This window comes from Dipodomys spectabilis, unplaced genomic scaffold (genome assembly GCF_019054845.1).
Source record: "Dipodomys spectabilis isolate Male_0828 unplaced genomic scaffold, ASM1905484v1 ptg000512l, whole genome shotgun sequence".
In the NCBI taxonomy this organism is placed as follows: Eukaryota; Metazoa; Chordata; class Mammalia; order Rodentia; family Heteromyidae; genus Dipodomys; species Dipodomys spectabilis.
This window is the reverse complement of record NW_024871189.1, coordinates 247,566-274,800: the sequence shown is the minus strand read 5'-3', so window position 1 is coordinate 274,800 and position 27,235 is coordinate 247,566. Positions and strand designations below refer to the sequence as shown.

Sequence of the window (27,235 nt, the reverse complement as noted above, 5' to 3'; positions counted from 1 at the left end):
AGCACCCAAGCCCTGAGTTCAGGTCCCAGGAATGGCACACAAAACACAAAAATGAGCTGGACTCATGCCTGTCAACCTAGCTACTCAGAAGGCTGAAATCTGAGGATCGCGGTGCAAAGCCAGCCCAAGCAGGAACATCCATGAGATTCTAATCTCCAAGTAACCACCAGAAAACCAGAAGTGGTGCTGTGGCTGAAGTTGTAGAGCACTAGCCTTGAGCTGAAGAGCTCAGGGACAGCGCTCAGGCCCAGAATTAAAGCCCCATGACTGACGGGGGGGGGGGGGGGGGGGGGAGAAAGAGAGAGAGAGAAAGAGAAAGAGGGAGAGAAACTTGTGGTCTTTGCATATCTTCGTAACTGACAAGTCTGGATGTTTGTTGACTTGCTGTCCCCCTTTGGGAAGTTGTATTCAAAGCCTCCCCAGTGTCATCCTGGGATAGCATTCAGAGAAACAGCAGGCTGACGGCCCGTAGCCAGCCCTCCCTGAGACCAGCATCCTGGCAGGAGAGGAGCCTTTTTGTCCTGAGAACCAGTGGTGCTTGGTTCTAAATGTTCTGAGCCAACCTGGGACCAGCCAAACCGCCGGTCCATCTGATACCAGGCCCAGGGGACAGAGAGATGAGGGCAGGTTCAGGGAGCAAAGTGGGAAGGTGTGTGGGTCCCTCCCACCCACAGGGAGGTGTTCCAGCGTGGCTCGGCCACGCTTCCCGGGGGCAGAGCTGAATGAACGGCATGTATAGCCGATGCTGCCTGGGATGCCAGCGGCTCCTAGAACTACAGCGTGGAGCCCGGAGTGGTGAGAGGGCAGCCCCCCCCCCCAACTCCCTCAGGAGCCTGTGACCTTGTTGGTCAAGGTCACATTGCTGACCCTCACCCTGGTGCTTGCGTGCAGCTTCAGCCAGCCCTGGGTCACGCTGGCCTTCTAGCCAGCTTGGTGTAGGCTCGGTGGTCCCAGCCCTAGAAGAGGAAGAGCTAGCCAGGCCTGTGCCATCAGGCCTGGACTAGGGGAAGAGAGGAGGGGACTGGGGAGGGGAGGTCATCCCAAAGCCAGACTCAGAGCCTGCGAAGTTCTGCCTCCAGATGCTCTTCTCGCCAGGGAGTGTCCTCGCTGGTTCCCACTGGGAAACAAATACCCTGGACCTGAGGATACTCACGGCCCTGGAGAATTTGCTGGTGCTCTTTTTTATTTCTTTATTATTTTGGTGGTGCCATGCAGCTTGCTTGCATGGATGGTGCTCTGTCACTTGGGCTATGCCTCCAGCCTGACTTTTTTGCTGGTTAATTTTGGAGATGGAGTCTTGTCGATTTTTCTGCCCTGCCGGGCCTTGAACCATGACCACCCAGATTTCAACCTCCCGAGTAGCTAGGATTACAAGCCTGAGCCTTTGGCGCCTGGCACCTATGTGCTGTTTTTTCTGGAACAGACCTCGGCTACCCAGCCCACAGCAGAGCATCCCAAACTCCCACTGTGACTGTCCTCTGATGGCTTGGTCACCCCGGGGCGGAAGGTTCCGGCCCATTAGGCAGAATTCACTGACCCGCCATGATGGCCAAGAGAGCCTGTGTTTGGCTGCGGCCTGGCGGTAGAGCGGGGAGAGAGCGGGGCTGAATTTGGGCTGAATGCCTGAAAAAGAGTTCATGAAATTTAATCAGATGCCCGCAGGGAACACCTAAATTTAGTCAAATTATTACTAGTATTCCTTCCGTCTCTCAGTTGCCTAGGGGGACGTCACGGGAAGTCGGGAAGCCGCCAGGCTGGGTGCTGATTGTTCCATTTCTGTGGCTCCGTGGGCCCCTCTGCTCCCCGTGAGCTGTGGGACCACCGTCAGTAGCTGGAGGGCTAGGGGAGCCGTGCGCACCCTCGCGGGCAGGGCAGTTCAGAGGCTGCCCGTATTGGCCGTAACTCCCCATCAAGTCCACAGCGTGGCCCCCGCTCAGCCACAGCAGGCTGCCCTACTCCTGACTCCCAGCTCCCCTCTGCTCTCTCGGGAAGTCCCGGGTAGGCAGCCCTTGCGGTGGCGGCGGTGAAGGAGGCCGGGGTGAGACCTGGCTGATGGCCCGGCCACTTCCTCCTGATGGCTGTGAGCTTAGACGGCCATGGCGCTCGAGCCCCACAGACACAGGGTGGGGCACTGGCACGGCCAGCTGGGTTGGAACAGTAGCGTCCTCCCCCTCTCTGGCCCTCCTTGGCCTGCCCTGTCTGCCTGGCCCCTGAATCTGGGTTTCAGGTGGAGCTGTGGTCTCATTGTAAGGGGGCATCCCCGGGCTGTGGGTCCGGGGCGTGGTTCGCCAGGGTTCTCTGCCCAGTTCCGGGCTCTGGTTGGGGGTGGCTCCCTCTGCCTGTCATTTCTCTACGCCAGGCTCTAGATGTGCTCCTGAACGCCGGCCCCACGCAGACAGTGCCACGCACAGCCGGGACTGGCACCCTCGTTCAGAACTCGCCCGCTGTTCCCGCGCTCCATGGCTGCAGCATCCGGGGGAGGCACATGTAGCGGCGCCTCCCACCCCTTTCAAGCTCAGGGAGCCGTGGTGTGTGCTCCGTCCTCAGCAGCGGGGCCGGGGCGCTGGGGGGGACAGCCAGAGCTCAGCCCGATGCAGGAGCCCCGGCAGTGGTCTCCAGGCCGCACGGGCTATTAATTATTTTGCTTTATTTATTAGATGTACCCAGCGCCCCTGAGCCTCCAAACACATTTGCAAGTGCCTGAAGGGAAAAGGGAAAAACAAATGATTGCTGCCATCCGAGTCTCCAGCCCAGAACGAGCAATGCCGGGTAACAGTGTTAGGCGGAGACTCCCGCCAGCGTCTACGGCCCCACGAGCCCAGACATCAGACACGTGCACACCACAGCGGTGAGGCGCTGTTGAGGAACAGTCTTCTTCGTTCTCCCCAGAAATGGGGGAGGTCACTTGATGTGACAAGGAAAAATTAAAATGGCGACAGTGCCTGAGGGACTGGCCCATTCTCTCCTCCGGCCTCCCTGGGTGCTTTGAGCCCTTCCCTCTCCCCCCCCCCCCTCCCCTGGCTGGCAAAGGGAAGGAGAGAGGCCCGGCCTGGTTATCTTTTCCTAAATTGTGTTGGTAATAAACCTGAACGATGTGCCCTTCCTCCCTGTAATTTATACCTTTCATAATTAGCCCGGTGCATGCTCACGTGGTGTTGAATTAATCACCCGAGCAGGGACCGATGCCCTGCCGGCCCCGCGGCTCAGCTCCCAGGAGCGTGCCGCCTGGGTGAGGAGCCGTGATTTATCCCCCATCCGCCTCTCTTTTTCCGCCTTGTGGTTGCAGCCGGCCTGCCCAGCGCCGCTGGGCCGATGCTGCCCTCCCCCCGCTGGGCCTCGGCAGGTTCTAGGGCAGGAGCGCCGTTTGTGGGAGAATGCTATCTCAGCCTATGGCACGGGTCCCCGTGGGCTGCACGGTGTACGAGCCCCCGCCTGGCAGCAGTCGGGGTGTCGTGGGGGGCTGGTGCTCTGACCTGCCACCCTGCGGGCGGCATGGATCATCCGCCCGGCATGGCTCGCTGAGCTCTGAGGTCAGCAGAAAGCCTGGTGGCGGGATTGACCTTGCGCTGTTATGTGGCATGCGTGCTGTGCGTGAGTGTCTGATGTTAATTAGAGCAGACAGTGCTCAGTTTTGCTTGGAACAGTGAGCTTTGCATGCGCTTCAGACAGCCGTCACCTGAGGGGGCCGAGCCCCCCACGGCATCAGCCTCCCTCAGACCTGTGGCCCAGGCACTGACCCTCCTCCCCATCCTCAGCCGGGGTGCAGGCCCCCCAGTGGGTGGCCGAGGTGCTGAGAAGGGGGCTCAGGGCCTGGGGTGAGATGTCTCCTTCCCCTCGGGGTCAGAGGTGAGGGTGCAGCTACCGCGTCCCACCCCGCCCTTGTCGCCCCTTCTCCTGAATGTAGAATTTGGAGTGTGGGAATCCTCCCTTAGGATTGGGGGCGGGGCCTAGAGTGTAAATGACAGGCCTGGGGCGGGGCCTAGTGTGCTCTATGACAGGATTGGGGCGGGGCCTAGTGTATCTACTGGTCAGGATTTGGGATGGGGCTTAGTGCTTGCACTTCTACCTCAGGGTAGGAAAGGGGCAGGGAGGAGAGAGGACTTCAGGAAGCTCTGAAACACGTTGCCAGAGCTCTCTGGCAGGGAAGAAGGGAAGTGGCCCAGGGCAAGGTGGAACATTCTAGAGGTGGAGAGTGAATTCATGAGCAGCACAACTGCCCCAGCATTGCAGACTATACGCGAAACAAAAGCTGGGCTTGGGTATCAGGTTTGATTCTTCTCGGATCCCCGTCGCCATAGCAACCAAGCCTTACCCAGGGTCTCACCTGGGCCCATTACTGGGGAGAGTGTGGGGCCCGGAGGATGTGTGCCACGCCCTCCATCTGCTGTGTGGGCTCGTGCCGGCAAGGGCGGTAGGGAGAGCGCTCCTTCCTCAGTGCTCCTCTTTTGTTGTTGTTGTCCCCCGGCGTGGGGCTTGAACTCTGGACCTGTGTTGTTTTGCTCAAGGCGAGCACTCTACCACTTTGAGCCACAGCTCCACTTCCAGTTTTCTGGTGGCTCATTGGTGATAAGAGTTCTCAAGGCCTTTCCTGCCTAGGGTGGCCTCAAACTGCAATCCTCAGATCTCAGCCTCCTGAGTGGCTAGGATGACAGGTCCCTGGCCCCTTGGTGTTCCTTTGGGCTCTGACCTCAGGGACTGACCCTGAGGGTAGGTCCCCAATCTGGAAATCCCCCTTCCCCCTGCCCCCGCTCAGTTATAAGGATGCTGTTGGGTTTAGAACCTAGAGGGGTTGGGGGGGGGTTCAGATCCCACTAGCTCCCTGACCTGGTGCTCCCAGAGTGTTTCCTGGTCCGGTGTGGGCCTTTCTTGGTCAGGAAGGGTGTGGGTGTAGCTGATGGGCCACACATGTCCCAGGAACCAAACCCTCACTGGCACCGCACTGCTGTGAGCCGCCTCTTCCTTTTCTCTAACCAGCTTTTCTTCCACATTTCCATCTGTTCCAATACTAGAAAGCCCCCAGGAGACAGTGCCCCATGCTGGGAGGGCCAGGGGACCTATGCCCGGCGGATAGCGGAACAGAGAGGGTCCTGGGCCCCCCGGCTCCTCCGGTTCTGGGTCTGCAAGGCGGGCTTGGCCACCGGTGTGGGGGCCTTGTGTGCACCCCGGGGCATCACACCACCCTCTGTTGGCCTCTGATCTCCTTCTCGCTCCCGGCCTTGCCCAGACGTATCGTGAGGAAGGTCAGCCCTCGCATGGAGCCCGACTTGTAGAGGTTGAGCTCACACACAGCACCTTCCTGGGGCCTGGTCCTCTGCCCTGGGGGGCAGGATGCTGGGGGTGCTGCTGGACATGGCTTCTGACGGGTTTGGGGTGGCTGGGTGGGCCTATATCCAGAGCACCCGGTTACAGGCATCGCCTCCGGGTGCCCAGCCACCCTACACCCTACGCGCCGTCGCCGTTCCGAGCCTTTGATACCAAGGGCTGGGGTTTCCGAGAACATCCCAGCTGCCCAGGTCCCAACTTTTTTGTCTCGTCCCTCAGGGACTCATCATAAGGGCTTAAAGACCACCTGGATACTTCCTAGCAGGATTTAAAGCAGGTTCCAGGAGACCCTGCAGCCAGCTGTGCCCGGGGTGGGCTCAGGACTAGGCTGAGACTGATGTGTATGTGTTGGCCAGAGCTGGGCTGCGGGGGGGGGGGGGGGGGGGGCAGGGGGGGGGCAGGCTCACAATGCAGGTCAGCTACAGGAAATTGTGTCTGTTTTGCTCTCCTGAATCTCACATGCCGGCTTTCCTGACACTGAGCTAACCAGAGGAGAAGAAATAGAACTTGCTGTCTGAAAACCCAGAGCCCCGCCCAACGGCTGGGAAGATTGTCCTGGAGGGCGGGAAGCGGCAGGTTGCTGCTGTTTCTTCTTGCGGGGCTTGGGGTGTGGCAACGACTTGTCCACAAAGACTGCTTCCTCCCACCGGGTTACAGCCCAACCACAGAACCCTTGCCTAGCAAGAGCAATGTCCTGGATTTGATCCCCAGGCCAGAAAAGAAAAGACAAAAAAAAAGTATAGTTCAAAACCAAACCAACACAGATGGTCTCTGGCCGGGGCCTTCTGCACAGTGAGGGGCTCCGCAGCGGTAGTACCCCCCAGTGTGGGGCTGTCCGCCCTCCCACCCCGGGAAAAACGGGAAATCAGGCTGGACTAGGAGGTGGGCCCAGAGACAGCCAGGAAACCAGGGCTGGGGAAGCTGGTGGCCGCCCCCTCCTCCTCTTCACCAATGCCTCCTCATCCTCTGGGTAAACCCCGGCCACTCCTGAGGGTGGTGGGCGTGGCTAGAGTTCTGCCCCGCCCACCTGTCCGCCAGCGTGGCCCAGGCCAGCCAGTATTGCTGCTGCTCTGGCTGGGGTGTCCCCCACCATCAGCCAGGGAGAGGGAGGAAACCAAGGAGCTCAAAAGCATACACCTAGTTTATGTCGTCCGTGGGGCCTGAACTCTGGGCCTGGGCGCTGTCCCTCAGCTCTTCAGCTCAAGGCTGACGCTCTACCACTTGAGACACAGCGCCACTTCCGGCTTTTTCTGCTTATGTGGTGCTGAGGAATCAAACCCAGGGCCTCATGCATGCAAGGCAAGCACTCTACCACTGAGCCATCTTCCCAGCCCCACACGTGATTTTTAAATTGTAATAAAATGTGCATTTAGAGCTACTCAGGAAGCGGAGATCTGAGAATCTAATTCAAAGCCAGGCAAGCAGGAAAAGATGTGACTTTTATCTCTACTTCACCACCAAAAAACTAAGTGGAGGTGTGGCTCAAGTGGTAGAGCACCACTTGTGCAAAAAAACTAAGCAAAGGTGCAGGGCCCCGTGTTCAAGTCCCAGTACCTACCGACACGAGTGTGCGTGTGCATGCACATACATAAGTGATTTCAGTGTGTGCCTGGTTGGATCTGACGATCCAAGGTGGCCTGCTGCACGTGAAAACAGCTTACGTGAGCGTAAACCTAAGCCCAGGTTCGCAGCAGGTCCCCCCCACTTGCTGACGAGACTCCTCGGGGTGCGCAGAGCAGGGCTGCTCATGCTGAGTCTGCACATGCCAATATCTTGTGAAATGTTAGCCACAAAAAATGGATTTGTTACTGGTAAATTTTAAGCAGCTAAAAGGGCACTGGGAGTGAACTTGAAGGTAAAATGATTTTCCGTATGGGGCGTTTCCACTCCCACAAGCTCAGCCCAAGAGCAAACTGCCTGTTCTTGTGTGGTGACATTTTTACAGCAGGACAAATAGGATTACTGCTACCTCCTACACGCCCTCCGACCTCTTGCTGTGATCCTGGGGGCTTTGTCCGCTCCCTCCACCCTCTCTGCTTCCCAGGGAAGCCCCCGGGGACCTCCTCTCCAGGGGGATGGCTGGTCTGACTGGCTTCTCTCCCTGAGGAAAACATGTCTAGATCCATTCTTGTCATCGCAGGGAATCAACCCTTTTTTCCTTTTTGTGGCTGACTAATATTCCACTGTCCGGATAGGCCGCATTTTGTCTTTCTGTGTCAGCTAAACATTTGTATCATTTCCTGCTTGAGCTGCTTTTGAGCAAGGCTGCTATGAGATTGATGTATGGGCTCCCATGTGGCCTGTGTCCAGTGTTCTTGGGTTTGTACCTCGGAGTGGAACTCCTCACATGATGGCGGTTGGGGGAAATCCATGAGACTCTTTTCCTGAGTGGTTGTTACTCCTTCGTTTGTTTTCCCACCAGCAAAGTCTAGAGGTCACTGTTGCTCCCGTGGCCACAGCTCCTCCTCCTCTGCATCTTCCCTGCCCAGGCCAGCGCGGCGTGCAGAGCAGCTCCTCCGCCCGCCATCTTTCCAGGGCATTTTGTCCATCTGTCCATCTTTGCTGATTGGACCCTGTGCCCATTTTTTAACTGGGGTACTTAGCATCTTGCTCTTGCCTTGTTGGTGCTTTGAAAGGTTCAATCTAGATCTCGGTCCCATGTCTGATACAGGACTCTAGATGCCTTCTGTCTTCTTGTGGTGTCCTGTGAGGTTTTTAATTTTTATGAGGTCAGATTTATCTTATTTTCATTACCTGGGCACCTTTTTTTTTGTACCAGTACTGGGGCTTGAATTCAGGGCCTGGGCCCACCTTTCGCTTCTTCACTCAAAGCCGGGCTCTACCCCTTGAGCCACAGCTCTACTTCTAGCTTTTTGATAGCTGAATTGAAAATATGAATCACACCGACTCCTCCCTGGGGCTGGCTTTGAACCTCAACCTTCCTATCTCAGCCTCCTGAGTAAGTAGTTAGGATTATAGGCGTGAGCCAGTGCCAGCCTGAAGCTGTGGTTTTGAAGGGGTAACCGCGTTTAAAACGAATGTGCTCATTACCTTACTTATGGAACTGTCACCCTGTTCATCACCTTTACAATAAGGATATTGAAAACAAGAAACTATGGGGGGGGTTGGTAAATATTTTTATTGTTATTATAAAGAGGGGTTATCGTCAGATAAGTCAGGTAAAGAGTAGATTTCTTTTTTTGTGCAGTGTCTCCCCTTCCCATCCCTATCCACAGTTACACAGTCATTTGCCACATAGTGTGTGTTGAATAGCATGATTGCTTTTGCTCACCCTCCTCCCTCCCTTTGTGCATACCCCCATCTCCCCTAAAAAGAAAAAAAATCAAAATAAAAACGAACACCGCTGGGCGCCGGTGGCTCACGCCTGTCATCCTAGCTACTCAGGAGGCTGAGATCTGAGGATCTCGGTTCAAAGCCAGCTTGGGCAGGAAAGTCCGTGAGACTTATCTCCAATAAACCACTTGAAAACCGGAAGTGGCTCAAGCAGTAGAGCGCTAGCCTTGAGCTGAAGAGTTGAGGGATAGTGCCTAACCCCAGAGTTCAAGCCCCACAGCCGGAAAAACAAAAACAAAAAACACCATCAACAAGAACAGTTAACAGCAGAAAAAAAAAGACTTAAGAGGGAGCACAGAAATGGAGGGACAAAGGGTGAACGAACGCAGCAGTGGTTCTCACTAGACACTGTGGAAAGTGAACCGTGCAATGAGTTGTAGGGACCAGAGGGAAAACTGGGAGAGAGCGAGGGGAGGGTGGCAATGAACTCTTTCCCTGACTTCTGTCACTGTAACCTCTCTGTCACTCTTATAGTAACAATTTAAGAAAAATTAAAACAAACGTTTCCATTTCCTGGAATTTGTTTAACTGCTCGGAGAAGTTACACCTTTGGGTCCCTCCCCTCAGCGAGGAACTGTGGGAGTGTCTGGAGTCCTGTATCGGCCATCACATCCAGTCGTATTTTAGATCTAGCTTCCACACGTGAGAGAAAAATGTGTGCCCTTTGTCTGAGTTTGGCTTACTTCACTTACCGTGTTCTAGGTCCATCCATTTCCCTGCAAATGACATAATGTTATTCTTTGTAATGGATGAGTGAATTTCCACTGAAACTGTTTCTTAAGCCGAGTGTTTTCTAGTCCTGCCTATAGGATGCTTCTACATAATAGCAACCTGGTGTTACTGCTGAACAAGCCACACTTTTAATGTATCCTGTGTGATCATTTTATGAACAAACCAGATTATCTGCAACATATATACTTCCCCCACACACACCCTCATCCTAGAGTGTGTATTCAGGGCCTGGCGCTGTCCCTGAGCTGCTTTGAGCTCAAGGCTAGCTCTCTATCACTTGAGCCACAGAGCCACTTCCAGCATTTTCTGAGTAGTTTAATTTTTCCCCCCTTTGTCGTGGAGCTTGCTCTGGGCCTGGGTGCTGTCCCTGAGTTCTTCAGCTCAAGGCGAGCACTCTACCACTTGAGCCACAGCGCCACTTCCGGTTTCTAGTGGTTTATTGGAAATAAGAGTCTCATGGACTTTCCTGCCTGGGCTGGCTTTGAACTGCAATACTCAGATCTCAACCTCCTGAGTAGCTAGGGTTACAGGTGTGAGCCCTGGTACCCAGCACCAGCAACACAAATACTCCTAAAACCAAAACTGCTTCACATATCTATATAGAAAGATGGTTTAAAAAAAATCCATTTCAGTTTTTCCTGAAGTCTCCCCCTCCCCAAAAAAAAACAAAAACATATAGCTCCCATGTTCCCAGACACTTTGCATTTTAATTCCAGGTGTGAGTATTAAACGTGTATGTGTGCATGTGTGTGCACACATGCGTGCACTGTGCGTGGCGGCCCCTGCCCCGGGGGAGCAGATGAGATGGTCGGTGCGGTGGAGGCCACCCTGCTAGGACGCGGCCCACCTGACCAGGGGTGGAGGCCTCCATCAGCCTTGCTCCACTTTGAACCCACAGCCCCGAGCGTGCACGGAGCCTTGACTTAATGAATCAATTACTTATCGCAAATGATTTCCCCCAAGGAGCCAGAGAGGCTGTTCACAGCCTTGTGCCTGGGGGCGGGTAGCTGGGGAGGTGTCTGGCCCTTCTCTCCCGGGGCTCTTTGCTGGTTTGGAATCAAACATTTAGGGGACCAACAGGGGCCTTCTGCCTGAACCCCGGCCTCCGCGAGGCTCTGTCTGGTGTTCGGCAAGCGCAGTGTCCTCCTGGCGTGGCGGGATGGGGCATGCTGGGAAGGGGGTGCAGGCCTTAAAGGATGGCACCGGTACACCAGGGGTGGCAGGAGCGGAGAGCGGAAAGGCGGTGGGAGGAGAGTGCGGCCCTCACCCTGTTTGTGAACGTCGAGGCCAGGCCCACTGAGGCAGGCTTGGGCCCAGGGCCGTGTGCCAGTGGGGCTCGGGCTCCGTGTTCACCGACCTTGTGGCCAAGAGCTCAGGTGCCGGGCAGTGGGAGGGCCCAGCGTGGCTCACATTCTTAACTGGGTGGGGAAGGAAAGTGTGCCACACACCAGCTGGCATGTTCTAGAAGCTTCCTCTCCAAGGAAGGGCTGAGTGGGAGGGGTTGGCTGTGCTGCCAGCAGGGCTGCGTGGTCACATGTTTGGGAGTCTGATGCCCTGGGCTCCAGAAGAGCAGCGAGTGAGCGGAAAGGGGTATACAGGGGCCAGGAGCCACACTCACGTCCGCTGATGATATTTTAGCATTAGCTGGATGCTAGAGCTCAAGGGCCCAGATCTAACCTGAGATGTGGCTGAATCCATGTAAGAAAGTATTTTGCAATTAGGAATGTATTCATGGAGTGGGATGTGTGTGTGTGTGTGTGTGTGTTGGTATTAAGTCTTGAATTCAGAGCCTTGGGCTGCATTGGCAGGCACTCTAGCTTGTGGGTTTTTTTTTTTTTTTTGGGTCTGGTCGTGGGGCCTGAACTCTGGGCCTGGGTGCTGTCCCTCAGTTCTTCAGCTCCAAGCTAGCGCTCTACCACTTGAGCCACAGCGCCATTTCCGGCTTTTTTCTTTCTGCTTACGTGGTGCTGAGGAATCGAACCCAGGGCCTCATGCATGCAAGGCAAGCGCTCTACCACTGAGCCACCTTCCCAGCCCGCTTGTGGATTTTTAAAAAGAGAATAACTGCCCTGCAGATCCAGGCTGTAAAACGTCCTTTGAGAGCCTGAGCCACAAAACAGCTTCTAATATCCGTTCTACCACCTCGTAGCTGGGCGACCAGGCCAGGTTACTTAACCTCTGCGGGCCTCGGTTTCACCTTCTGTGCAAGGGGGGTGGTAAATCCAATATTCATCTAATAGGATTATTGTCAGAATTAGATGCAGCTCAGACACTGAGAAGTGGGGAGCTGTGTGTGTATTTGAATATTTGCTGTTGTGGTTGTGTGTGTGTGTGTGCACGCGCATGTGCGCTGGGACTGGGGCTTCAGTTCAAGGCCTCAAGTTCTCATTTGAGTGGCCGCTCACAGCCGGTCCCAGCCCAGCTTATTTGATGGTTTATTGGTGGTGGAGTTCCACAGACTTTTCTGCCCGGGATGGCCTCAAACTGTAATCCTTTGGATCTCAGCTTCCTGAGAATTACAGGTGTGAGCCCCCAAATCCTGGCTAGTGACTGTTGTTAATCCTCGTGCTAGTAATTCAAATGTTTCCTTACCCAAACAGTGATTTCCAGAGATACAGAGAACCGGTCTAAGCCCATACCTGTGAAACTCTGGCACGGCAGGTCGCATGCATGCACGCACGCTCTGAGCACCAGCCCTGCACTGAGCGCTGTGCACTTACCCCTTTCCGCAGAGCCTGGTCACTATCTTTGTTTTGTGAACGAGGATACAGGGGCTCTGAGAGGCTTAGGAACCTGCCCAAGGGCACACAGCAAAGTCTGGCACTCCGGCCCACATGACCCAGCCTGCCACCGGCCCTGTGGAAGCAGGGTGCCGTCCGATTGTGAGAATGATTTTTCATCCAGGCCAAAGCGTCACTCCGTGTGCCGGCACCACTGGTGGCCAGATTTGCCCGCTTACTCGTTCATTCACTCCCAGGTTTCTGGAGGTTGGTGCCCCTGGCCAGCACGTTCATTTGCGTCTGAATGGGCATGGGGTGGCAGGGCCGGGGAGGGGGTGCGGGCTCCCAGAGCACCGACCCTCACGCAGTCTGCCTCTCAGCTCCCCCTCCAGCTCCGATGTCCAGTTGAGGTTCACAGACAGTAGCTGCCTCCTGCAGACGGCACGCTGGGACGAGCCGCAGCGGGGCTGCGCCCTGGAGCAGATCTGCGGCGTGTTCCGTGTGGACCTGGGCCACATGCGCTCCCTGCGCCTCTTCTTCAGGTGAGGACCCGAAGCTGGCTGCCCCAGAGAGGACCTCGGCCACTGAGCACTCGGAATCCGGCTTCTGGGACTGGGGGCGTGGCTCGGGTGGTCCAGTACGAGGCCCTGGGTTCAAATTCCCAGCACTGGAGAAAGAAAACCAGGAACCGGAATCCAGCGTTGGGGAGGAGGGCACAGCCGAGCAGGGCACAGCAGCACATGCACAGCTGTTCCCTGGCACCATGGGCCCCGCCAGCCAGGGGGCGGACAAGCCCAGGGAGTTCCCTCATCTGCCCAGTGGCCCAGCGCCAAGGCGGGCAGAGCAGCGGGTGGGTGGCCCCCAGCCAGTTTCATTCTGTTACACAGGGTGTGGCCTGCAGTGCCACCCCCCCCCGCCCCCCTCCAGCCCAGGCACAGGGTCCGCCCCCAGGGGTGAGGCCAGGCAGGCTGCACGGGAGAAGGCTGTGGGATTCTCCCCTCCCTGCCTCAGCCCCCGCCCACCCCAGCCCTTCGTCCTTCCTGGAGGCCTCAGACGCTAAACCCCGCCTCTGTGCTCACTGACCTTCTCGCTCCCCAAACGCCCGGCAGCGACGACGCCTGCACCAGCGGCCAGCTGGTGGTTGCCAGCCGGGAGAGCCAGTACAAGATCCTCCACTTCCACCACGGCGGCCTGGACAAGCTCTGTGAGGTGCTGCAGCGGTGGAAGTTCTGCACGGAGACGCACCTCAGAGAGCAGGTACGCGGCCCCTGTGCCCCGAGGTGCATCTCAGAGAGCAGGTACACAACACCACCACCCTCTGCCCCCAGACACACCTCAGAGAGCAGGTACACAGCCCTCCGAACCCAGAGCCCTGGCCCAGGCAGCACCCACCAATGACCCTCCCCACACACCCTGACCCTCCCCACACACGGCTGACTGGCCTGTATCTCCCCCTTAGCCCTGGACACCGGTCTGTGGCGTCCAGGCCAGCAGGCCGTGGGCTGCACGACCCACAGTGGCTGTGTCTGTGGGCTGTGACCCACGGTGGCTGTGACCTGCAATGGCTGTGACCCACGGTGTCTGTGGGCCGTCACCCGCGGTGTCTTTGTCCGTGGGCTGTCACCCGCAGTGTCTGTCTGGGGGCTGTGACCTGCAGGGGCTGTGTCCGTGGGCTGTGACCTGCAGGGGCTGTGACCTGCGGGGGCTGTGTCCGTGGGCTGTGACCTGCGGGGACTGTGTCTGTGACCTGCGGGGGCTGTGTCTGTGACCTGCGGGGGCTGTGTCCGTGGGCTGTGACCTGCGGGGACTGTGTCTGTGACCTGCGGGGGCTGTGTCCGTGGGCTGTGTCTATGGACTGTCACCTGCGGTGTCTGTGTCCATGGGCTGTGTTGGTGGGCTGTGACCCATGGGAGCTGTGTCCGTGGGCTGTGACCTGCGGGGACTGTGTCCGTGGGCTGTGACCTGCGGGGGCTGTGTCTGTGGACTCTGTCTGTGGACTGTCACCCGCAGTGTCTGTGTCCGTGGGCTGTGAGCGTGGGGGCTGTGTCCGTGGGCTGTGAGCGTGGGGGCTGTGTCCGTGGGCTGTGTTCGTGGGCTGTGACCTGTGGGGGCTGTGTCTGTGGGCTGTGCCTGTGGACTGTCACCTGCGGTGTCTGTGTCTGTGGGCTGTGCCTGTGGACTGTCACCCGCGGTGTCTGTGTCCGTGGGCTGTGAGCGTGGGGACTGTGTCCGTGGGCTGTGAGCGCGGGGGCTGTGTCCGTGGGCTGTCTGTGGACTGTCACCCGCAGTGTCTGTGTTCGTGGGCTGTGAGCGTGGGGGCTGTGTCCGTGGGCTGTGTCCATGGGCTGTGTCTGTGGACTGTCACCCGCGGTGTCTGTGTCCGTGGGCTGTGAGTGTGGGGGCTGTGTCCGTGGGCTGTGTCCGTGGACTGTCACCCGCAGTGTCTGTGTCCGTGGGCTGAGCGTGAGGGCTGTGTCCGTGGGCTGTGAGCGCGGTGTCTGTGTCCGTGGGCTGAGCGTGGGGGCTGTGTCCGTGGGCTGTGTCTGTGGACTGTCACCTGCGGTGTCTGTGTCCGTGGGCTGTGAGTGTGGGGGCTGTGTCCGTGGGCTGTGAACGCGGTGTCTGTGTCTGTGGGCTGTGAATGTGGGGGCTGTGTCCGTGGGCTGTGTCCGTGGGCTGTGTCTGTGGACTGTCACCTGCGGTGTCTGTGTCCGTGGGCTGTGAGCACGGGGGCTGTGTCCGTGGGCTGTGTCCGTGGACTGTCACCCGCAGTGTCTGTGTCCGTGGGCTGAGCGTGGGGGCTGTGTCCGTGGGCTGTGTCTGTGGACTGTCACCTGCGGTGTCTGTGTCCGTGGGCTGTGAGCACGGGGGCTGTGTCCGTGGGCTGTGAACGCGGTGTCTGTGTCTGTGGGCTGTGAGTGTGGGGGCTGTGTCCGTGGGCTGTGAGCGTGGGGGCTGTGTCCGTGGGCTGTGAGCGTGGGGGCTGTGTCTGTGGGCTGTGTCTGTGGACTGTCACCCGCGGTGTCTGTGTCCGTGGGCTGTGTCTGTGGACTGTCACCCGCGGTGCCTGTGTCCGTGGGCTGTGTCTGTGGGCTCTGTCTGTGGACTGTCACCCGCGGTGTCTGTGTCCGTGGGCTGTGAGCGTGGGGGCTGTGTCCGTGGGCTGTAAGCGTGGGGGCTGTGTCCGTGGGGGCTGTGTCTGTGGGCTGTCTGTGGACTGTCACCTGCGGTGTCTGTGTCCGTGGGCTGTGAGCGTGGGGGCTGTGTCCGTGGGCTGTGCCTGTGGACTGTCACCCGCGGTGTCTGTGTCCGTGGGCTGTGCCTGTGGACTGTCACCTGCGGTGTCTGTGTTCGTGGGCTGTGTCTGTGGGCTGTGCCTGTGGACTGTCACCCGCGGTGTCTGTGTTCGTGGGCTGTGTCCGTGGGCTGTGCCTGTGGACTGTCACCCGTGGTGTCTGTGTTCATGGGCTGTGTCCGTGGGCTGTGTCTGTGGGCTGTGAGCGCATGGGCTGTGTCTGTGGGCTGTGCCTGTGGACTGTCACCCGCGGTGTCTATGTCCATGGACTGTGTCTGTGGACTGTCACCCGCGGTGTCTGTGTCCGTGGGCTGTGCCTGTGGACTGTCACCCGCGGTGTCTGTGTCCATGGACTGTGTCTGTGGACTGTCACCCACGGTGTCTGTGTCCGTGGGCTGTGTCTGTGGACTGTCACCCGCGGTGTCTGTGTCCGTGGGCTGTGCCTGTGGACTGTCACCTGCGGTGTCTGTGTTCGTGGGCTGTGTCCGTGGGCTGTGCCTGTGGACTGTCACCCGTGGTGTCTGTGTTCGTGGGCTGTGTCCGTGGGCTGTGCCTGTGGACTGTCACCCGTGGTGTCTGTGTTCGTGGGCTGTGTCCGTGGGCTGTGCCTATGGGCTGTGAGCGCATGGGCTGTGTCTGTGGGCTGTGCCTGTGGACTGTCACCCGCGGTGTCTGTGGGCTGTGCCTGTGGGCTGTCACCCGCGGTGTCTGTGTCCGTGGGCTGTGACTCATGGGGGCTGTGTCCGTGGGCTGTGCCTGTGGACTGTCACCCGCGGTGTCTGTGTCCGTGGGCTGTGACTCATGGGGGCTGTGTCCGTGGGCTGTGTCTGTGGACTGTCACCCGCGGTGTCTGTGTCTGTGGGCTGTGTCTGTGGACTGTCACCCGCGGTGTCTGTGTCTGTGGGCTGTGTCTGTGGACTGTCACCCGCGGTGTCTGTGTCCGTGGGCTGTGAGCGCGGGGGCTGTGTCCGTGGGTGTTGGTCTGGTGGAGACGTTGGCGCTCTCTGGGTGTGAGCCATGTGCTCTCCGTACTTGAAGGAAAATCATGTTTTGACAAGGCGTCCTGCCATATTTTGCTCAATTGACACACCAATGTAATAAGAGCTTTTTAATTACCTGTTTGAGATGCGGTGTGTGCTTATTAGGAGTGGGGCTGACTTTGGGGCGCCGCCCGGCCCTGCAGCCTCCCGCTGCTCACCTTATTACAGTAGCGGGGCGTCTTCTGTCCGTGCCCAGCAACCTTTGATTTTTGAATTAAATGTCAGCTGCGGTTGCCCTGGGTCGGTGACTGCGGGAGGCAGATGCAGGGCCGGCCCCGCCCCCGCGGCAGCCACCCCTTTGTATGTGGCCAATCACATGTAATTTACTGCCGGCCCTCCCGGCACAGGGAACTTAGGCCATAAGGAGCATTAATTCCATTTTCGTGGCTGGGGTCAGGGAAGAGGGGCTGGCGTTGGGAGGGGCTGCTTTGCAGCAGAGGAAGCCCATTTTAGGATGAAGGTATTTTCCTTTTAATTGCATCTAATTACACTTGCCATTTTGGGGGGGAGCATGCTTCCCCTCCTCTGGTGGGGGGGGGGGGGGGCTTGCTTTTAAACCCTGGGAACCTCCTCAGAGTGGCTTCAGGAGCCAGCCCTGTTTCCTTCCGGCCCAGCAGGTCTCTGAGGAGAAGACGTGTATGCTCTTCTCTATCCGGAGGCCCAAGCTGCCCTCCTCGGAGGCGCACCCCGAGGAGAGCCTCTACCAGAGGCTGGACGCGCCCGCCTGGCTGCACCACCTGAACGCGCTGGGCCAGGTGGAGGAGGAGTACAAGCTGCGCAAGGTGAGGGGGTCCGCTTGGTGGTCTCCCGGGGAGGGTCGGCGGCCTCCCGGCCTCCCCAGGGCCGTCTCCTCGGGAGGCCTCGGCGCGGGGGGGGGGGGGGGGGGGGGGGGGGGGGGACCCGCGTGTGAAGTTCCCTGCATTTGTACCGATGAAGCAATCAAGGCTGCAATGTTGAAAAGACAACCCCGAGCGAGCGGGTTTGGGGGGACCCCATGTCAGCCTGCCCGGGCCGGGGTCTGCGGCATTGAAATCAATGCTGCCTTTCCAAACCCGGGGATTAGGCGGTGACGGGAGAAGGACAGGTTAATCGCGCGCCGCCCGGGGGGGCTTTGACATTGAAATGAGCCGGTTTGTGTCCTGTGTGGGAATGGGGGCCCGGCTTCCCTCTGGTAAACATGTGCAAATTGCCGGGGGTCTGGATCCCACCCCGCAGTCGGAGCACACGGCCTGGGGGAGTCTGGGGTTCTTTGAGGGGGCCCTGCTCCACCTGCCCCCCCCCCCACTTGAGCCATCTCCCGCAGGCCATTTTCTTTGGTGGCGTGGATGTGAGCATCCGGGGCCAGGTCTGGCCCTTCCTGCTGCGCTATTACAGCCCCGAGTCCACGGCGGAGGAGAGGGAGGCCCTGCGGGCACAGAAGCGGAAGGAATACGGGGAGATCCAGCAGAAGAGGTGCCTGCCCCCCCACCTCACATGAGCCCCACCGAGCCGTGGCGGAGGTCGAGCGCCCCTGGAGGGCAGTAATGTGACCCCTGACCCATGGTTTCTTTTCAAAATGGCTCTCTGGGGAGAGTGAGGGGGTGAACCCCACACAAGGGGGGAGCCCTCAGCACACAGATCAAGGCCTGGGGTAAGGAGAGGGGCCTCTGGAAAGGGGGCCTGGGGTGAGGAGAGGGCACCTTTTTGCCCCTCCAGGGAGCTGGGCCGGAGGCAGGCCTCGCTGCCCACTGGCTCTCCTCTCTGAGGGCTGGCCCCGGCTGCCTGTGTACACAATCCCTGCCCGCTGCCCCCAGTAAACGAGCCCCTTCCTGGGGCAGCGTGGGCACCCCCCCATTGTGTCTGCTCCCGCCTCCTGCCCTGAGGGCTGCTGCTGACCTCCAGGCAGTGACCCCCCTCCCCCCAGGCTCTCCATGACCCCCCCAGGCTCTCCATGACTCCCTCTCCCCCAGGCTCTCCATGACCCCCCCAGGCTCTCCATGACCCCCCCCAGGCTCTCCATGACTCCCTCCCCCCCAGGCTCTCCATGACCCCCCCAGGCTCTCCATGACTCCCCCAGGCTCTCCATGACCCCCCCAGGCTCTCCATGACTCCCCTCCCCCCCAGGCTCTCCATGACTCCCGGGGAGCACCGAGCCTTCTGGCGCAGTGTGCAGTTCACCGTGGACAAAGACGTGGTGCGCACCGATCGGAGCAACCAGTTCTTCCGAGGGGAGGACAACCCCAACGTGGAGTGCATGAGGTACTGGGGCGGCCTCCTCCGCTCCCTCCTCTGTAATCAGGGCCTCCGGTCACCCCTCTGGCGGAGACCCTTCCCGGTCCAGAGCCAGGCGCGTCCCGAGCCCCTTGGGTACTCCAGGGAAGCCACTGCGTCCTACCCCAGGGAGCCAAGCCTGCTCCCGCTGGGCTCACACCACAGTGGCACCCCGTGCTCCCGGTGGGTGGTCTTCCTGTAATAACCCACACCCAGCCAGAGGTGGCATCTTTGACATTCTGCTGCCAGATGACAAATAATTGCACAAAATTAACAGCCCATAAAAGTGTCCCAACCAGCCTGCCCCTTGTCACGGGCAGTGGACCATTAAGGAAATGAGACCCACCTTCCTCACGCCCGCTCTGGGCTCTGGGCCCTGAGCCTGATGAACAGCTGATCGTAGGCCATCGCCCGTGCACAGCCAGGGACGGACGGTCTCTGTGCAAAGCCTGGGCCGCTGATGTGCTGGCGGCTTCCAGGCCTGCGGTGGCGGGGGGGGGGGGGGGGGGGGCTGCCACCCCTGAGGTGGAGCCCGGGAGGCCCCAGGGTCTCCTGCCTGGGCAGCCGCCATGCCGGGACAGCCAGGGCAGAGATGCTTCTACTCACCTCTGCGTTCCTCACCTCGCAGGAGGATCCTGCTGAACTACGCCGTGTATAACCCGGCCATCGGCTACTCCCAGGGAATGTCCGATCTGGTGGCGCCCATCCTGGCCGAGGTCCTGGATGAGTCGGACACCTTCTGGTGCTTTGTGGGTCTGATGCAGAACACCATCTTTGTCAGCTCTCCTCGAGACGAGGACATGGAGAGGCAGCTGGTGAGGCTCGGGGCTGTGTGTGTGTGTATGTGTGTGTGTGTGTGTGTGTAGACTTAGAACATGTGTGTACGCACGTGTGTATGGCATACGTGTGTAGGCTCAAAGCAGTGTGTATGTGTATATGTGTCTGTGTGTGTCTGTAGACTTAGAACATGCGTGTGCATGCCCGTATGCACATGTGTGTGGCACATGTGTGTAGGTTCAAAGCTATATGTGTGCATGTATGTGTCGGTAGACTTAGAACATGCGTGTGCATGCCCGTATGCACATGTGTGTGGCACATGTGTATAGGCTCAAAGCTGTGTGTGTGCTCAAGGTTCCTGTATGTATAGGCTCAAGGTGTGTGTGTGTACACTCAGGCTCTGTGCGTGTGCATGTGTGTATGTGTGTGCATGTGTTTGTAGACTTAGAACATGTGTGTGCATGCCCGTATGCACGTGTGTGGCACATGTGTGTAGGCTCAAAGTTGTGTGTGTGCATGTGTGTGTATGTGTGTATATATGTGTGTGTGTGCTCAAGGTTTCTGTATGTATAGGCTCAAGGCTCTGTGTGTGTGTGTGTGTGTATGCTCAGGCTCTGTGCGTGTGCATGTGTGTATGTGTGTGTGCATGTGTGTAGGCAAAGGGTGGTAGGGGCTCAGGGCTGTGTGCACACACGTGTGTGTGTGTGTGCGCGCACGCTGCAGGGCATGGAGAAGGATCACACACCACCTCTTCCTCTTGCTGCTAGGGGTCTGTGGGTGATGTACTGTTTTGCTGTCGTGGGTTGGCAGACAGCAGAAGCCAGTGTGGGCGTGGCTGGCGGGAAGGGGCATCCGGGCCCCTGGAAGGGCCAGCAGCTTCAACAGAAAGGATCAGCTTGGTCCTGGGCTTGCGGGCCCACACCACTCCCCGCCACACTTGCTGCAAGGCCAGAGGCCGAGCTGCTCGGGCCAGCCCTCCCGTGCTCGGCAGCGCAGGGCAGGAATAGGCCCCTCCCACTGGCCCTACTGCAAGAACTTGGTTCTGGGCTGTGTCTGGGTCGCAGGTCTGACACAGCAAGACGCCCGTGTGGGGTATGGACCCCACACACCTCTCACATCCCCACCCCCAGCAAGGACAGGCCTTTCCTGAGGGGCCAGGCTGGCACCTCCCTTGAGGCCAAGGAAAGTCAGCCCTGCCTGGATCAGCCAGGGCTGAATGGGGGGAGGCAGAGGGGGACTGAACCAGGGGCAGAGCAGGGGCCGCGTGCCGCCCGGGGACACGTCGGCACACCTGCTCTGCTCCATGGCTAGTGCGTGTCCCCGTGTCCCACCTGCCGGTGCCAAGGCCCGGTGAGGATCGCCTGCCCTCCGGCAGGAGGGGAGTATGGTCTGGAAGGTGGCGCCAGGACTCTGAGCCCGGGGTAGAGAGCATGACGGGTGTCCCAGCCCTGCTGAGCCCCGCCAGTCCCTCTGCACACGGGCTGGGCTGAGGTGCCCGGCCGAGCCGTGGAGGGCCGCAGGGAGTGCTGAGGAGCCGGTCCACAGAGTGGGGGGGCCGTGGGAGGCAGGGGGAGCGGGCTCCACGGGGAGGGGCCGGCTGTGGCGGCCAGTGTCCAGTCAGGCCGGCTCATCGGGCCCGCTGGGTGCTGACCAGTCCTGCCGCTGGGCCCAGGAGAACAAAGGGCTGTTTGTGTGGGGGGAGGGGGTGCGGGGGCCATTGGGGCGCGGCTGGCCTGCCCTGCGGTGGGTCTGCCCCCGCCAGCATCCCGGGCTGTGACCGTGGGCTTCCCTGATGGCAGTCAGGCCCCAGCCACCCCGGGAGGCAACGCGGGCTCTGACGCCATTTGCCGGCAGCTTGAGGCCGCGCGTGCCCCTGACTCACGAGCCGCTGGCACGGATCCTCCTGCAGCACTGGTGAAGACAGCACCGAGCCCCGGGCTGCCCAGAGACCCTCGTCCCCTGTCCCCTCATCCTCGGTGACCTTACTCGGGCCTCTCAGCTCATGGGAGACCATCATCCTGAGGCTCAACCCTATCTCTCTCTGCTCTGAGTCAGTGCTGAGGGACGATGGGAGCAGAAGGGCCTGGCTGGGTCCCAGGGGTCACCCTGCCCACCCTGCCAGAGGCAGGTGTCGGAGTCAGCCCCCCCCCCCCCCCGCCACAGCTGCCATCCAGACTGCACGCACGGGGCAGGCACACGCATCCTTTGCCTGCTTCTCAAGGTTGGAGGTGGCCTGAGGAGGGGCCTCCCTGGCCAGGTGAACAGGCCCGCCCCGGGTAGCCTCTGATCCCCCCAGCTGTCCCTGGGGGTGGACAGGCCTGCCCCAGGCCAGGCTGACACCCCCCCCCCGGCCCCCTCCTGCAGCTGTACCTGCGGGAGCTGCTCCGGCTGACACACCTGCGCTTCTACCAGCACCTGGCGTCGCTGGGTGAGGATGGGCTGCAGATGCTCTTCTGCCACCGCTGGCTCCTGCTGTGCTTCAAGCGAGAGTTCCCTGAGGCGGAGGCCCTGCGGATCTGGGAGGCCTGCTGGGCCCACTACCAGGTGAGCGGCCCATGCCGCGCTTCGCTGCTGTCAGTGACCGCTGGGTGCACACAATGCCCGCGCTTCCTCTGGGGTCCCGTTCCTCATCCTCACCCCCACAAGCTGCCTACAGATCACACACACACACACACACACACACACGCTGGTGTCAGATCTCACCTCCCACATAGCTGAAATGGATGCAAATGGCCCTCCCACCGCGCAGTACCTTGTTCTGGGGTTTGCACAGAAGTCAGGGACAGTGGCAATTTGAGAGTCTGTTCTAGAATTGACCAATCTTAAAAACAATACCATAGCCGGGCACTGATGGCTCACATCTGTAATCCTAGCTACTCAAGGGGCTCAGAGCTGAAGATTTCTGTTCAAAGCTAGCCGGGGCAGGAAAGTCCGTGAGACTCTTCTGAAAAACAAACAACTCCCAAATAGATCACTAGACTTTAGCAAGAAAAAGCTCAGGGTCTACACCCAGTCCCTGAATTCAAGCCCCAGGACCAGCACCAAAACCAAAAAACGAAAGGTACATGTGTAATCAGAGCAAGTGCGTGGGGGATGGAAGCAGTCGGCTTTCAGTTTGAACCCAGGCCCCTAGCAAAAACTCGAGATGCTATTTGAAAAATAATGAAAGCAAAAAAGACTGGGGGCATGGCTTGAGGGTGTAGAGTGCACGCTAGAGGCCCTGAGTTCTGAGGCCCCAGTTCTGGGGGGGAAAGTGTGGCCACATCCTGGGACTTCTGGGGAAAGACAGCCCTCGCCGTCCGTGGCTCGGCATCTCCCACTGCTGCGTGGAACCGCAGGGAGCTTCCACCCAAGGGGCCGGGTGCCGGGATCTGTCGCTTGTTCCTGCAGCTGCTTCCAGCCGGGTCTCGGCTTCGCTTCCCGCCTCGAACACATCGGATGCAGTCACAGTGAAATTCTGCGCTAATACAGGGACACACAGCTCAGAAGGCCCCAAATGCTAGGTCTGACACATGCACTCACAAGTGCAAGGATACATAACTGCACTCATGTATCACCACCCGTGCTCACAGATGTGCGTATGTACACACAAACCGCAGACACAGTCACACGTGCAGCCACACACACACACACACACACACACACGCACCAACCTCCCTGTGTGCAGCAGCTGGGGAGGGTGCCCTGCGTGTGACCGGCAGGCGGGGCCCTCTGTGCCCATGTCCCACGCTTTGAGACGTCCAGCAGAAGTGACTGGAGGCAGGCCTGTCGCCAGGCACTGTGCTGCCTTCCATTTTGTCACTTGGGACTAAATGTCGCCGTCTCCTGGCCTACTGGGTATGGGAGGAGGTGGGGAGTCACCCGACGTGAAGCCTCTGTGTGGCCCTGGCTGGTTAGACGGCCGCATCCCCTTCCCTCCGCCCGCCCTGGGTCTTCTGAGCACTGAGATTCAAGGTCAGGTCTGCGTGGGTGTGCCCACCCCACATCCCTCGGACAGTGGGCGTCTACTTCCTGCCGCTCACCCCTGCTGGAGTTCAGAGGGGAGGAAGAGGTGTGGTGTGGAGGCGGTGGGGAGCTCTCAGCCCACAGCCTGGGCCTGGCTGGGGGGGGACGGTCATGTTGGGCCTGGAGACTAAACATGGGCTTCCTGGTGCTCCCGTCCTTCCTCCGCCTCCCGGAGCCAGGGCTTGGGGGCGTCCAGGCAGGAGGGGACGTGAGACAGGGTGCTGTGGCCGGGCGGGGGCTGTGTGGGCTGCCTGCTGCCCAGGTAGTCCCATGGGGGTGGCCTTAAAGGAGGGCTGGGCCTCCTCAGGCCTCTGGGGAGAGCTGGGAATGGGGAGACCCAGGCCACCCTCTTGGAGGTCCCCGTGCTGCCGCACACTGCGGCCTCTGAACCTAGCACCGAGGACACTGGAGGCAGAGGCCAGAGGCCCGCTGTAGCTGCCTCGTTCCGTCCGAGTCTCCCCAAGACCTCTTCAGGTCATGACCTTGGCGTGGGCTTTGGGGGCATGTCGGTTACCCCTAGCACAGGAACTTCCCAAAATGCCCGCAGGAGAGTTCCAACCGCCGTGGGTGCCTGGTACCAGAATCCGCCCAGGCTTTGCAGCCGGCAGCTGTGGCTGCCACTCTGGTCCCTTTTTTAGTTTTTGGCAGTCCTGGGGCTTGAACTCAGGGCCTGGGCGCTGTCCGCTTCTTATGTTCAAGGCTAGCACTCCACCATTTCAGCCACGGCGCCACTTCCAGCTTTTTCTGTGTACATGGTACTGAGAATGGAACCAGGGCTTCATGCATGCTAGGCGAGCGCTCTACCACTGAGCCGCCTTCCCAGGCTCTGGTCCCATCTGTGGGAGAATGGGGAGAACAGAGCCGCAGCACAGTTGGCTCCGGCCGGGTGACCCCTGAGCCGAGGCCCTGGTCCCCTGGGAGCCCCACAGCCCCGCCCTCAGCCCCGCCTGAGCCCCACTGCCCTCCCCCTCCCCAGACGGACTACTTCCACCTGTTCATCTGCGTGGCCATCGTGGCCATCTACGGGGATGATGTCATCGAGCAGCAGCTGGCCACGGACCAGATGCTCCTGCACTTTGCAAACCTGGCCATGCACATGAACGGAGAGCTGGTGCTCAGGAAGGTGAGTGAGGCCCGGCCGGGCCCTCTGAGTCAGGTGCACATCAACACACAACCCAGCCGCGCCCTTCACTGCCCCCAGCACTCCTATCCCTCCCATGGGGCTGGGCCTTCCCCTCTAGGACCCCAGGCTCCGCAGCTACTGCACCTGCACTGCCGCCCCTCACCTGTCCTGGGGCGGCCCAAGCCCAGAACCGGGAAAGCCGAAGGGAGGCGGAGCCTGGGGAGGGTGTCAGTTTCCCACCCAAGGTCAGCCAGACTTAAGTACCTCCCCTCCTCCCCCTACCCTGTAGAGAGTACCCAGAGGGCTGCAGGGGTGGGGGTGTCTATGGGGCAGGGGTCCCGCACCCCTCAGGACACCACAAATACCCTGCAGGCACTGAAAGCAGATCTTGTGGCTAAGGTGGAGCACCAGGGTCCCCTAGTAGCCCCAAGGCCCTGGTTGGGCCAAGGGGTGACCAGTGCCCCATTCCTCCTCAGAAGTCAACTGGGAGCCTCCACTGGGGGGGCCCAGAGCTCCACTGGGCTGATGTAGAGCTGGGATTGTCCTGCTGGCCCGGCCACCCGGAGCGGCCCTCCCTCAGCCCTGCCCTCCCTCCCTCCCTCTGCAGGCCCGGAGCTTGCTGTACCAGTTCCGGCTCCTGCCGCGGATCCCCTGCAGCCTGCATGACCTGTGCAAGCTGTGCGGCACGGGCATGTGGGACAGCGGGTGCATGCCCGCCGTGGAGTGTGCCGGCCACCGCCCCGGCTCCGAGGACTGCCCGTGCGGGGGCACGGTGGACACGCCGCCTCCCGGGCCCCCGCCAGAGGGCAAGAAGGGCCTGAGGACGCCCCTGGAGGGCTTCAGTTTCCGCAGATAGGTGGGGCTCCCCAGTCCGGACGAGGGGGGCTCCCCCGTCCGAGGCCTTGGGCGTGGGGGAGGGGGAGAGGGGCGGGACAGTGGAAAACCTCTGGGTGGAGACACCTCTGGGTGACCAGGAAGGAATCTTGTGGCAGTGGCAGCATCGAGTTGGAAGGGACTGGAGTCAACGGCCAAGAGAAGCCTCCAGAACCTCCCGGGCCAGGCTAGCTTCTGCGGAGCCCTCACGGCCCAGGCTTTCCTCCGTGCTGAGCTGTGGGGAGCACATGGGGGGTGTGCAGGACAGACAGGGGCCTATCCAGACCTGCACACCCCAGCCGCCCCCGCCTGGCCCTGCCCCTCCCCCAGCTGCGAGACTGACGTGGCCATGTCGGCTGAAACAACAACTAAAACCCAACAAAGCCGCCCTGGGCTCAGGACAGGTGCCCTGGAGACACCGGCCGCTGGGGGAGGGCAGCACACCGCCCAGCCGCGGCCTTCTGAGGAGCAGGGCCCTGTCTCTGGTCAGCCCCCCTCAAGTATGGCAGCCGAGTGGGGTTGAACGGGTCAAGCTGTGTGTGCGCGCATGTACACGCGTGCTAGCTCCTCCCAGGAGAATCTGCTGCGTCTGGGGTCCAGGCTGCGACACCTGATCAGCGAGACAAAGGCACCTGACAGCGCCAGCACTTCGCTGTCTCCCTGCTGGGCCTGGACCTCTGTCCTCGGCTTCTCAGGGGCCGGCACACTCAGGGGTGCCCTTCGTAGGTAGGAAGAAGGTCCCCTGGCACCCCAACTCCAGAAGACTGGGTCGTGATCACCTCTGGGGACTGAGGGGGGACAGATGGGGTCTGTCCCTCAGCACTCCTGGCGGCACAAACGCCGCACATCTCGGGCTGAGGGGGGCCAGGGGCCTTGACCCGTGTGTGAAGCCAGCAAGGCCGCTGAGCCTCCTGCCCGTGGCTGCTGTCACCGAAGGTGGCACCGCGGGACGGTGCCACTTTTGAAGGGGGGGCTGTCCACAGGCTGGAGCTCCCCCTCCACTCCTCTTTTCCCCATAGGCCCTCACCTCCGGCAGCCACGTTGAAGCCCCTGGGCCGGGGTGTCCAGGAGCCTTTGGGGAGACCCTGCTGGAGGCCGTGGGTGTCCTGGTCTTGGCCGAGGTCTTGGCCTGAACTGAACTTGGGTTGCTTCTGAGAAGGGGTTTTCGGGATTGGCTCGCGGTCCCTGAGGGAAATTCCTGTCCTTCCACCCCGGCTGTCCCCGGTGGCCTTGCCGCCGCCCACCGCCAGGCAGGGCCGCGCAGCTGATGTCTGGAGCAGCGCCCGGGCCGCCGGGTCTGGTCCGGAGCGGGCCCTCACCCGGGGCCGTCGCGGGGCCTCCAGGCATGGGGGGTCTGTTCTCGCGTGTCCCTCCTGCAGCAGGCCCGGGAGGAGCCCGGGTGGAAAGGCAGAACCGTCGTGGGCAGAGCAGGCCGTGGGGCTGGGCTCGCGAGGGGTCCTCCCGCGTCCGGCCCCGTTCCGGGAGGAAGTTGGGGTGCGGCAGGGTGAGGGCGGCCCACCACAGCCTGCCTGCTGGGGAGAACGCGTGCTCTCCCCGCACCGCCCCCCGCACCTGCCGGCCAGCCGGGGGCCCGGGCCAGCAAAAGGCCTTAGGTGACCATCTGGCCATTAGGCGTCAGCCTGCCCACGCCAGCACGCGCACGCAGGGGCGATCGCCCGCGCGGCCCCCGGCGCTGCTCATTTAACCCATTTTATAAAGTGACACTGCACGTGGGGGGGGGGGT

General features: G+C 60.3%; 1 protein-coding gene across 3 annotated transcripts in view; it reads left to right on the top strand.

The window, feature by feature from the left end:
- The window catches only part of Tbc1d16 (TBC1 domain family member 16), a 60,796-nt gene extending 35,289 nt beyond the window's left edge, over positions 1-25,507 (top strand). Inside the window, exons 4-12 of one of the 3 annotated variants that reach the window (XM_042670000.1) lie at positions 12,521-12,670; positions 13,238-13,385; positions 17,078-17,245; positions 17,767-17,915; positions 18,567-18,701; positions 19,342-19,528; positions 21,855-22,034; positions 24,472-24,618; positions 25,226-25,507. In XM_042670000.1, coding sequence (XP_042525934.1) covers positions 12,521-12,670; positions 13,238-13,385; positions 17,078-17,245; positions 17,767-17,915; positions 18,567-18,701; positions 19,342-19,528; positions 21,855-22,034; positions 24,472-24,618; positions 25,226-25,474 — 1,513 coding nt within the window. In that variant the 3' untranslated portion in view covers positions 25,475-25,507. Of the gene's footprint in view, positions 1-12,508; positions 12,671-13,237; positions 13,386-17,077; positions 17,246-17,766; positions 17,916-18,566; positions 18,702-19,341; positions 19,529-21,854; positions 22,035-24,471; positions 24,619-25,225 lie in introns of all 3 variants that reach the window. The other 2 variants (XM_042669999.1, XM_042669998.1) reach the window with 2 other exon arrangements.
- Positions 25,508-27,235: the final 1,728 nt, after the last annotated feature.